The sequence below is a fragment of the Anomaloglossus baeobatrachus genome, chromosome 6 (genome assembly GCF_048569485.1).
Source record: "Anomaloglossus baeobatrachus isolate aAnoBae1 chromosome 6, aAnoBae1.hap1, whole genome shotgun sequence".
Lineage (NCBI taxonomy): Eukaryota > Metazoa > Chordata > Amphibia > Anura > Aromobatidae > Anomaloglossus > Anomaloglossus baeobatrachus.
The window spans coordinates 385,983,567-385,996,430 of record NC_134358.1 but is presented as its reverse complement, the minus strand read 5'-3'; the positions used below and the strand labels follow the sequence as shown (position 1 = coordinate 385,996,430).

The window sequence follows — 12,864 nt, the reverse complement described above, 5'->3', positions numbered from 1 at the left end:
AAGAGTTAAGGAACGCACACCTATACTGAATTGAAGACTGGTGAGACAGTTCCTTTTATTTAATTACCTGGGTATTTTGTATCCTTTATGTGGGAACTTTTGCTGCTGATAAATTCACTAGTTTTTCCTGTGTCTATGATAAAGCTTCATAACCTTAAGAAGCAACACAGAGTGTTACACTTTTATGGCGTTATTTACGCATATATATGTTGTTAGTGTGACGCCCTGGCAAAACCAGGTAGTCACAGACAGTCCCCTGCATAACACCTTCCCTCACTAGGAAACACACAGCCAACCATTAAACCCTAGTCACCCCCCTTAGGGACAGATAGACACACCAGTGGGCATGGCCAGGCGGGTGGTGCACGCCCACCCAGTGGTTTAGACTGCCCAGGGTGGGAAAAGCAGCAGATCAGTTTTAGAGTTCAGTGAGAGTGGAGGTCAGGCCTGTGTGTTAGGCCTGAAGCAAACTGACAGGTACCAGGGTAGGAGCCCTGGTGCCTTGGCTAGAGGCAGACGGTGGTCTCTGTCAACAGGAGACGGGAACCGCTCGGGGAACCGACCCAGAAACCGTAGCACAAAGGGGGGTACTCGGACCCTGGAGCCAGGAACCAGAACCTACTGGGACTGGTTAATTAACCGATTGATGCCAGGACTAGAGATCCTGCCCCACCCAAAGTCCCTCATAGAAGACATCAGCCCACTGATTAGGGATAAGAGGTCACCGCCTGTGGTTGTCAATCCCCCTTCACCACAGCCATCGAGTCCAGGGGCCACCATCCCTGCCCATGGAGGGGTTAACCTCTTCCTGTACAACATCTCCCCCGGGTGCCCCGTAACAGCAGCGGTGGTGTCCCACCTCACCACACACCGTGGGTGGTGTCACAAACCTATTACGGCCTAGCCCGTACATCTACGTCCCCCATTTTATTCGGCGTGTCTGCGAGACCCCCGGGTCCAGAGTCCCTCGAGCCACCACCCCTGAAGGTCCGGATCCAAGCAGCAGCGGCTGCTGGCACGGGGGCGGCACATTTGTCTTTCTTAACCATACACTTATTAAAAGTTAAATTATAGGCATTATTAATTTTTGCTGGGATACCTAGCTATTTTGATCATCCAAATCTGTATACCCTATCCAGTGGCTGTCTTTGTACCCTTACCATTGCCCCCTACACCATCCACTGCTGGGGCCTGTCCCTGCTTGTGGAGGGCCCAAAAAACCTAAGCTGCACTACTCCATCACCCCCAGCAGGACACTGTAGCGGCAGCCTCAATAACCACAAGTGGCGTAGTTAAGAACTCTTTTATTTCTATTTTACTCCTTTTCTTTCCGACCCCCAGGGTTACGGAACCGGGCATCGGCCGTGAACACAACTGTTCCCCCTTGCACAACTGCACGCCCAGGACCAAGTACCCCACAGCCCCTGGGGCGTCACATAAGCACATCCCTGTGGGCGTGCTAATATGCTAATGGATGGGCAGCGTCATAGGCATATTCACATTCACCTGTGCCGACGCTGGATTTCGGCTCCGTGTGCATGATCCCCAGATTTCCAGTCATGCACACAATGAAGCCAGGTGTACATGTCGCGGCTTCAGACTGGTGTATTGTGCATGACCGGAAGTGACGGGGACTTCTGATCATGTGCACTGACCCTATGTCTAGGATTCTGGGGCAGTTCAACGGACACAGGTACGTAAGTCCCTGCCAATAATGATGCTGGGCAGTGGGCACTGAACAGCATGATATTACATAACTGTGGGAGTGCTAGCATGCTAAGAGGGCGGAATGAGTGCAGGAACTGACGCTCTTGCGACTAGTCCCCACGCTCATTACCATACAATAAAAGATCTTTAGAAATATTTTTTCTAAAGATCTCTTTATCTATACTAGTGTATACAGGGACTGTTAGGCAGGGATTAGCAATATGGACCCAGACCTGCTCATGGATCTGGGTGCATATTGCACCTGACAGGTTCCTTTAAGTATTTATTTTTGCTCTATTGGCATTTAAAGGAGAGCTACAAGATCAGTAATAAAATTGTAACACATTTATTTATGAAAACTTTTCATGTTCTTTGTGGAGTGAGATATTTTTTTTACTATATTCACTGTATGCTGTAAATAACACAATAACTTTACCTGTAAATGTTAGAATTATGATGAAAAAAAAATATTATAAATATATCTTTTAAACCTGATAAAACTATTGTGTTTAATGGCAGTAAAACCCTCAAACTAAAAGCAATATGCTAGGCAGGGGAACAACATGAAGGGTTATTCAGCCACTTTGACTAATTTCTGATTTGTTTTTTACCACCTAAATAGAAAAAAACTATACATTGGATATCTACATACTCGTACTGATCAGGAGAATTATATTGCCAGGTCAGTTTTATGGTACAGTGAACATGGCAAGTAATAAAAAAATGTTGAATTGCACTTTTTTGTAATTTCAGCATACTTTGATTTTTTTTTTCTGCTTTCTAGTGCATCACATGATAAAATGAATGATGTCAGTTAAAAGTACAACGGATCCCATAATAAATAAGCCCTCATATGGCTATAGGAACAGAAAAAATAAAAAAGTTATGATTCTTGTAATAAGGGGAAGAAGAAATTAAGGTGCTAAAACAAAAAATCACAAAGGCACTGAAGACGTTAAGTAACAAAAACATATTGACATTCCTTTTAATATGCGAAAATATGTTTGGTCTTGTACGTTTTATTCACTGTTGATGTGTAAAAATGAATGCCATATAGATGACAGTGCAAAATTCTGTTTCTCTGGTTGAAAATCGGATGATTTTTTTTTTATATACTCCTGTGAACTTAGCTATTAAGGCAATCTGATTCTGGAGAAATAAACAGGTGATACCACACAATCAGGAAATTCACTTATGTAATTTCCTAACCTATATCCAGGGGGGGAACTCCACCGTTTCTCTGATTTGGTGAAACTAGTTGTTCAAATACCGCCAGTTGTCCATACCGGTAAGAAGCCGTGCCCCAATCCGGTTCTTATATCCAAAAATTCCAACAAAATGTTAACGAAATTATAATAGTACATGAAAGTTGTGGCAGACAGAGTGAAATTTGTGACTTTCATATGAAGGTTATGTGTAAATGACAGTCCTTCCTACTATTACTGGAAATCATTTATAATAACCTCATAATGTGTTTTTATAATGTGAAGTGCTCTTTTTTTGTTTAGTTTCTACATTTGTTTATGTAGCTTGTATTTTCCATCTGTAGCCCTCACATTTTTTTTAAACCCAAGGTGTCAGCAAGTGCTCGCAGCTATATGCTTATATAGACAAGTAAAATAAGATGACCTAGTGGCTTTATAATTGCATTACTTGCAGCTGACAAACTTGCTCAGCTTAACCAAATGACAAACAATGAATGCATAGTTCAGCCTTATTCTGTTATCTACATTTTTTGTTACTTTTCAGCCTCTTTTTTTAGATTTTCACTGACCTATACATTTACAGTTAATGATACATGGATTTATATATCCAGATTCATCATAATAATGCTCTATAGATAACAACTCGACAATAAAAAGTTTATAAAGAAAAACATATCTATAAAAAAATGTTTATATTAATTCTGCTTAACATAAATAAGTCTGACGCTTGGCCATTCACAGAAGAGGATAATACATTCTACCAGTTTTTACAGTTACTAATACCTGGATTTATATAACCAAATTCTTCATAACTATTCACTATATATATAACAATTCTTCAATAGTTTATAGAGGAAAATATATAAATTGTAAAAAAAAAATAAAGTCTGATGCTTGGCCATCCAGAAAACCAGAGAATCAATGCTACCAATTGTTTCATTTACTGCCAGTCCATTAGGGTTTGTTAAGACACCAGATGATATGGATCTGCGCTGTCCGGACATGGACAGCAAACATGGGGAGTATAGATGAGCCAGCCTCTAGAGGCTCGATTTTGGTTCGGTTCGTCGAACGGAGGCCACGTTCGAGTTCGGTTTGGTGAGCCGTTCGACGAACCTCTCGAGCGACATTGAAACCAATGGCAGGCAAACACAAACACATAAAAACACATTATAAATGTACACATACAGTTAATAAACATTGCCATAACACTTACCTGTCTCTGCGATGTGTCCTGCACTCTGTCTCCCGCCGATTTTCCTTCCGATAAACTCTGCGTCCTGCCGGTAACCAGCACTGATGATAGGACCTATCGTGACGTCAAAATAGCATGTGACCAGTCACGTGTCTATTATCTCATTGGCTACAGACTGGTCACATGGCTAGACATCATGCTAGGTCCTGTCAATGCATCTCTCTGGTACGCGGTGCACGTTTGTGCATCCCCGTGTACCAGCGAGATGCTCTGGCACACGGTCTACTAGCCGTTCTGCTTCCCGCTCCGTTATTGACCAGCTGCCACAGCCGGTCAATAACGGAGATCACCGTTGCTATAGCAATGCGCCTGTCAGCGGTAACGTCACCGCTTATAGCCAGCAGCTTCTTCTCACTCACGGAGTGAAAAGACTGCACGGGAAGCAGCAGCGTCCTTCCTCCCATGCAGCACTGTCTGATATAGCAGAGCTACATTGGTTGAAGGAGAAAGAAGACCATGGATCTTGGAGGGATAAGAGGGAGTAATAAACATGGAGTCTCTAAATGTGTCTGTGTATTTATTTGTATTAAAGTATTTTTTCTCTGTGTGGTGTCTTTTTTTTTTAACCCTTTATTGGAGATTCTTATGTTGATTTTCTGGTCCTGAGGAAGAGGTCCCTGCACCTTGAAACGCGTAGACCTATGGAATAAAAGAGTGATTAAACTATCAACATCTCTACATCTTATTTGGCGGATTGCGCGGGTTTAACCCCTTTTTCTCCTCCTACACTGAAGACTTCTGCACGTGGGACCGCGGCAGCCGCCATTATCTTATGCTATCTACGGTGGTTGTGACCCTTCACAACCATTTTTGGTGAGTGTATTTATCTATATACTAACCTGTACTTATCTGGTAAAACCCTATCAGCGCTTCTGTTTTTTAGCACTATTATCTGGAGATTCTTAATGGCTGGGTCAAACTTGCCTGACATTAAGAATCTCTGGCTTAATACTGGCTAGTAAAACAAAGCTAGTATTAACTCATAATTACCCAGTGAGCCACCCGGCTTCAGGGCTGCTGGAAGAGTTGGATACAGCGCCAGATGATGGCGCTTCTATGAAAGCGCCATTTTCTGGGGCGGCAGCGGATTGCAATTCACAGCAGAAGGGCCCAGAAAGCTCAGGCCAACCTGTGCTGCGGATTCCAATCCCCAGTTGACTAGTTGTACCTGGCTGGACACAAAAATATAGCAAAGCCCACGTTATTTCATGAAATAATTAAAAGAGGCTTCCCTATATTTTTGGTTCCCAGCCGGGTACAAATAGGCAGCTGGGGGTTGGGGCAGCCCGTACCTGCCTGCTGTACCTGTCTAGCATACAAAAACATGGCAAACCCCACGTCATTTTTTTGGTGGGCAAAAAACTCCTGCATATAGTCCTGGATGGAGTAGGCTGAGCCTTGTAGTTCTGAAGCTGCTGTCTGCTCTCCTGCATACACTAGTGAATGGAGCACGCTGAGCCTTGTCGTTCTGCAGCTGCTGTCTGCTCTCCTGATGACGTGGGCTCCACCATAATTTTGTATGCTAGCCAGGTACAGCAGGCACCTACGGGCTGCCCCTAACCCCCAGCTGCCTACGGTATTTGTACCCGGCTGGGAACCAAAAATATAGGGAAGCCAGTTTTTTTTAATTATTTCACTTATTTCATGAAATAATTAAAAAACAAATGACATGGGCTTTGCCATATTTTTGTGTCCAGCCAGGTACAACTAGGCAGCTGGGGATTGGAATCCACAGCACAGGTTGGCCTGAGCTTTATGGGCCCCTCTGCTGCGAATTTCAGTCCACATCCGCCCCAGAAAATGGCGCTTTCATAGAAGCGCCATCGTCTGGCGCTGTATCCAACTCTTCCAGCTGCCCTGGTGACGGGTGGCTCGCTGGGTAATAATGGGGTTGGGGCTAGCTGTATATTATCAACTGGCCCTAAGCCCAAAATTCATGGTGTCACGGCCACCATGAATTTCTAGTACCGAAAAAAAACCCCACAACACACAGAAAAATATTTTTATTATAAATAAAACACAACGTAATTAGTGACTCCATCTTTATTGAAATAAAGAACCCCCCTCCGCAGTAATCCTGGGTCAAGGGTCCCGTGCCGTCCAATCCAGATCCAATATCATCTGATCGGTTTGCTGGAAGGCAAAGCGATCAGATGATGTGTCAGGTTCTAGGGCCTGAGTCACATGACACAGCAGCTGATTGTATAAATGGCTTTTATACAATCAGCTGATGCATCGCATCAGTGCAAAAAAACCCCAAAAAACTACACACTTCAGTGCAGACTCCTGTCCGACGGCATCAGCTGATAGTTTAGCCGGCCGGACGGTAAGAAGCCGGCCACACCGCTCGACTTATAGTGTCAGCTGATTCCGTCAGGTGACCGCCTCAGTTGATCACCGCCAGGTCTGAAAAAGAGAGAGAGAGAAAGAAGAGAGAGAGAAGATAGAGAAAAGAGAGAGAGAGAAGATAGAGAAAATAGAGAGACAAGAGAGAGAGGAGAGAGAGGGAAAGAGAGAAAGAAGAGAGAGAGAAAAGAGAGAGAGGAGAGAGAGAGAAAAGAGAGAGGAGAGAGAGAAAAGAGAGAAAGAGAGAGAGAGAAAAGAGAGAAAGAGAGAGAGAGGAAGAGAGAGTGAGAGAGGAAGAGAGAGAGGAAGAGAGAGAGAAAGAGAGAGGAAAAGAGAGAGAGGAAAAGAGAGAGAGAAAGAGAAAGAGAGAGAGAACGAAGAGAGATAAGATAGAGAAAAGAGAGAGAGAAGATAGAGAAAAAAGAGAGAGAGAAGATAGAGAAAAGAGAGAGAGAAGATAGAGAAAAGAGAGAGAGAGAAAAGAGAGAAAGAAGAGAGAGAAAAGATAGAGAAAAGAGAGAAAAGAGAGAGGAGAGAGAGAAAAGAGAGAGGAGATAGAGAAAAGAGAGAAAGAAGAGAGAGAAAAGAGAGAAAAGAGAGAGGAGAGAGAGAAAAGAGAGAAAGAAGAGAGAGAGAAAGAGAGAGGAAGAGAGAGAGGAAAAGAGAGAGAAAGAGAGGAAAAGAGAGAGAAAGAAAGAGAGATGAAAAGAGAGAGAAAGAGAGAAAGAAGAGAAAGAAAGAAGAGAGAGAGAAAAGAGAGAAAGGAGAGAGAGAAAGGAGAGAGAGGAAAAGAGAGAGGAAAAGAGACAGAGAGGAGAGAGCAATGTAGCCTCATTCCATGAAGTGCTCCGATTTTAGAGGTGTGTCCCGCGGCTCACAGCTGATGTCCGGCTCCTCCCCTCAGTGCATAATTAAATTATAATTATAAATATTTTATAAATATATTATAAATATAATTTAAAATTAATTTTTTTTTTTTTTTATCGGGAGTAGAACTTGTGACCTAACGCTTCTTAGAAGAGCACTCTATCCACTCAGCTACTGATTCTATAGATAAAAATAGGCAGTAATTTGGTAATCTTGAAGTCTGCATTGCTGAAGTCTCTGCTGACCACGTGATTCACTTCATTGCTACGTGGAGCACTCGTGTTCTGTAGCAGAGCTGACAGTGTCATGTGGATTACGTCGGACCTGGAAGGGTGTTTGTGGATTTTAATAAAATGGTGAAACAGGGTTTTTTTTTGTCTTTTATTCCAAATAAAGGATTTTTCGGTGTGCGTGTTTATTTACTTTCACGTTGATCATGGAAGATGTCTCGGGGAGACGCCTGGCATGATTAACTCTTTATTACCTCGATTGCCACTGCACCAGGGCAATTCAGGATGAGCTGGGTAGAGTCCCCCGGGACTGTCGCATCTAATGGATGCGGCTATTCCGGGCGGCTGCTGGGTATTATTGTTAGGGTGCAGAGCTCCCCATACCATGGCGCTCTCCATCCTGACAATACCAGCATCCAGCCATGCGGCTTTATCCTGGCTGGTATCAAATATGGGGGGAACTGCATATTTTTTTTATTTATTTATTTATTTTACTGCACAATATAATTAAAAAAAAAATTCTTCACCGGGACGTCCGAGACTAGAACACGCAACCTAATGCTTCATAGGTGAGCTCTCTATCTACTGAGCTAACTTTGGTGCAAATGGCATGCACTGGCCCGATTTATACGGGAGTGAGAGCTGGTCCTTAATATATAACTCACAGGGTAACTAACCTGGCTGAGTACTACCAACTATGCTTTAATCATGTACATCAAGAGATTTTGACTGTTTATGCAGCATAACAATGATCTCTATACTTGGAAGTATTGACTATATTATGCCAGCGGCTGAGCCACTTCAGGAAAACTAACACCAGCATTTTGCCTTGGGAAACTTGAAAAAGGATGCCAGGTAAAATGGTGGAGTTCAAGGATTTACTTTTCTGTTGTAGTAAATGAAAGTGTTTAGTGTTCAAACATTGTGACACACAATCTTGTGGCCCAAAATCAATAAGGCATTGCTTGCACCATTTATGGCTCAGAACTGAATATCAGTGTGGATATGACAGCCACAAATGGTTGAGGATATGAAGACAGCAAAGTAGACAGCACTACACTGTTTCTTTAATGTACATAGGAGTGAATGAGAGATTTCTAAAAACATAGCACAGTGAGCCGCACTGTTTCTGTAGTCTCTGAGCTACAGGATAGGGATTGCTCAGTCAATTCCCATTCACGTCTATGGGATTTGTGGAAACCGTGCCGCACAGCCTGGCTATTTCTGAACTCTCACATTTCTGTATACGCGGATGCACCTGTATAACACTTCAACATATCTGCTTATAAGGATTTGAACATTAAATCTATTATGTATATCACTATGAATATGCTTCAGTGTTTACCTCCTCCATTTCAAATGACTCTGGATCCGGAGCCTGAAGTCTTTGTTGAGCAGTTTTTTTCATTGTCTTGGAAAGCACTTTGGAGCCTTTGAGTGTTCGGATTTTGCCTGCCATGTCAATATAGCTGCTTGGCTTTATAGATGAAGAAAGTGAACATACATCAGATTGTTCCTCCATAGAGTCCAGATTCCTATTGTTTCCATTGGGCAAAGTCACTGAATGAGTCTCCTCAGTACAATGTTTTCGTTTTCTGAAGACCTTTAAGTTGCTAGAATCTTCCAAAGACCCTGGTTGTGTTTCCTCTTGTCTAGGTACTTCCGGTTCTGCTTTAGTGATAGCTGGGCTTACACCTTCATCAACTATTTTCACCTGTTTAGAAAATTTCCATAGAAGCTGACGTATTCTTCTTCTCTTTTCAGGAGTAAGGGTTGATTTTCTCTCAGAATTAGTTTTCTGACCACCATTATTTTGAGTAGTATGAATGTTATTCAACAATGTGGAAAATGCACTTGTTACCTGTTCTAAGACTTCCAGTTGTCGGAAGCGGCCTAAAAGATAAAAAAAAGATATATTTCATTCTAATAATCTTGCTAGCACAAAGAACAATGTGAAAAGAGGTAATAAGAGAGATGATTCTCAATACAGAATTACCAATAGGCTGGTATTCGATGTATACTCTATAGAACACAGCTTCCATAGAGTTACAATGCTAAACTCTATGAAAGTGTGATTTATTAGGAATTTTTTTCACATATAACAGATTTGCTATGGCTGTTCAGTAGGAAAATCTGTAGTTAAAGAGAGTATCAGCAAAGTGAATCTGATTTCTAAACATCTCTTCAACATACTAGAAACATTTTCTCCAAAATTGTTGCAGAATCGTCATGCGTTTTATTTTTCAAAAAGATGAAAATCTGCATAAAAACTTTTTTTGTGAAATACTCAATTATAAGAAAAGAAAAACTATCCCAATTTCCCCGATGCTTCAGTGGCTTCTTAATTAGTCCCCTGTTGGCTTCTGTATACATTTGTGCTCAAAAGTTTAGATACCCTGGCAGATTTTTTGCTTTCTTGGCCTTTTTTCAGAGAATATGAATGATAACATAAAATCTTTTTTTCCACTCATGGTTAGTGGTTGGGTGAAGCCAGTTATTGTCAGACTACTGTGTTTTCTCTTTTTAAAATCATAATGACAACCAAAAACATCCAAATGACCCTTATCAAAACTTCACCTACCCCAGTTCTTAATACCGTGTATTGCCCCCTCTAAGATCAATGACAGCTTGAAGTCTTGTGGTAGTTGTGGATGAGGCTTTTTATTTTTTCAGATGGTAAAGCTGCCCATTCTTCTTTTCAAAAAGCCTCCAGTTCTTGTAAATTCCTGTGCTTTCTTGCATGAACTTCGCACTTGAGTTCTCCCCAGAGTGGCTCAATGATATTGAGGTCAGGAGACTGAGATTTCCACTCCAGAACCTTCACTTTGTTCTGCTGTAGCCAATGACCATTTCACTTGGCCTTGTGTTTTGGATTATTGTCATGTTCGAATGTCCAAGTACATCCCATGCGCACCTTCTAGGCTGATGAGTGCAAATTTACCTCCAGTATTAGCTGACAAAATGCTGCATTCATCTTTCCTTCAACTTTGACCAAGTCTCCTGTGCCATTGTAGCTCAGACATCCACACATCATCAGCGATCCACCTCCGTGCTTTGCAGTAGGAATCGTGTTCCTTTTATTATAGGCCTTGTTGACACATCTCCAAATGCAATGTTTATGGTTGTGGCCAAAAAGTTCGATTTTTTTTTGTTTGTTTTTTCTCATCACTCCAAATGACCTTGTTCCAGAAGTTTGGAGGCTTGTCTCTGTGCTGTTTGGCATATTGTAGATGAGATACTTTGTGGCCTTTGTGCAATAATTGCTTTCTTCTGGCAACTCAACCATGCAGCCCATTTTTTTCCAAGTGCCTCCTCATTGTGCATCCTGAAATAGCCGCTAGTTTTGATTGAGTCCTGTATTTCAGCGATGTTATTTGTGGGTTTTTCTTTGCATCCCAAACAATTTTCCTGGCAGTTGTGACCAAAATTTTTGTTGGTCTACCTGATCGTGGTTTGGTGTTTCAGAGCCCCTGATTTTCCATTTATTAATCACAGTTTGAACACTGCTGACTGGCATTATCAATTCCTTGGATATCTTTTTGTATCCCTTTCCTGTTTTATACAGTTCAACTAACTTGTGCCGTAGATCCACTGACAGTTTTTTTGTTTTCCCCATGACTCATAATCCAGAAATGTCAAGGGCTGGATGAAAGATGCAAGAGTCTGTCTGGATCCCAGAAACTCACTTAGTTTTCATGCACACACACATTACAAAAACAGAGGTTTTTATGGTTGTCATTATGATTTAAGTGGCCATCTCAGTCTCCTGACCTCAATATCATTCAGCCACTCTGGGGAGAACTCAAGCGGGCAGTTCATGCAAGAAAGCCCAGGAATTTACAGGAACTGGAGACTTTTTTCCAAGCAGAATTGCCAAGAAGCTTTACGATCTGAGAAAACAAAAAGCCTCATCCACAACTACCACAAAAGACTTCAAGCTGTCATTTGTGTTAAAGGGGGCAATACACAGTATTAAAAACTGGGGTATGTGAACTTTTGATCAGGGTCATTTAGATGTTTTTGGTTGTCATTATGATATGACGCTGATGGTCGATTTATCTACAGAAAGATATCAAAAATACCAAAGAACGCATAAGGAACATTGAATTGCCACAGAAGAAGAATTTAACAACCTCAAACACAAAATACTAAATAATTTGGAACAACACAAAAAAGATCTTGAAAATAGAAAATGCAGCAAATTTATTCGGGATGCGGATGATTACAGCCAAGGGAGAGTCTACAGATGGCAGGACAACTACTCCACCTCAAAATTCCGCTATCAATCCAGACGGTTACTATCAGAGTACTCCAATTCAAGCACAGACAGCGAGCGCAGGGGCCCATCCACAAGCCACCAGGCTCCTTTTTTAGGTCCAAGAGGCGGACATGCAGGACGAAGAAAAAGACAAGACGTGGAATCCAAGAGCATGTATCGTCCTGCTTTTGGTACTCCACCTGTTGAAGCCTTTATTGATTTTGTTAAGTCTGATTTTCAACAACTACGGCATGACATAAATATGGGCAAAATTCATTACCACAACAATCTCTCTTCTCTGGATCGTCAATCATTGAACGACTTATCTAATAAGGATCTCATTATAAAACCGGCCGACAAAGGCGGGGCTGTGGTGATAATGAATAAGGTTGACTACATTAGGGAAGTAGACCGACAATTCAGCGATGTTCAGGTCTATACAAAATTAACTTGTAATCCCTTACCGTCATTGACTAAGAAAATCGGGAATACCCTTTCATACCATCTACATCTAGGTACAATTGACTCCAAGACAGTAGATTTTCTTATCAAATCTAATCCCATCACCCCAGTTATGTACATACTACCCAAAGTCCACAAACGATTGGACAATCCACCGGGGAGACCTATAGTGGCAGGCTCAGATTCTGTTCTCTCTCCTTTATGGATTTTCTTAGAAAAAATTCTAACTCCTTTAATTAAGACCACCAAATCCTTCCTCCTTGACGCTGGTACATTTTTACAGACTATCAGTGATTTAGGACAGATCAACAGAGAGGCACTACTAGTAACAATGGATGTGGCTAATTTATACACCAGCATACCGCATGACGCTGGTATTTCTGCAATTAAGGAGTCGGACCTCCTTACCCTACATCACTTTGACCAGTCTGTTATATCTTTATGTCTCGACTTACTGACATTGGCTCTGAAAGAGAACTACTTCCTCTTTGGGGATAATTACTACGTCCAGATACAGGGCACCGCGATGGGCTC

The 12,864-nt window shown here is 41.9% G+C and overlaps 1 protein-coding gene across 12 annotated transcripts in view; it reads right to left on the bottom strand.

Moving 5' to 3' along the window:
- ITPRID1 (ITPR interacting domain containing 1) overlaps positions 1–12,864 on the bottom strand; it is a 347,534-nt gene that overhangs the window by 190,178 nt on the left and 144,492 nt on the right. For all 12 annotated transcript variants that reach the window (XM_075315082.1, XM_075315081.1, XM_075315078.1 and 9 more), the window contains one exon: positions 8,956–9,503. In XM_075315082.1, coding sequence (XP_075171197.1) covers positions 8,956–9,503 — 548 coding nt within the window. The remainder of the gene's footprint in view (positions 1–8,955; positions 9,504–12,864) is intronic.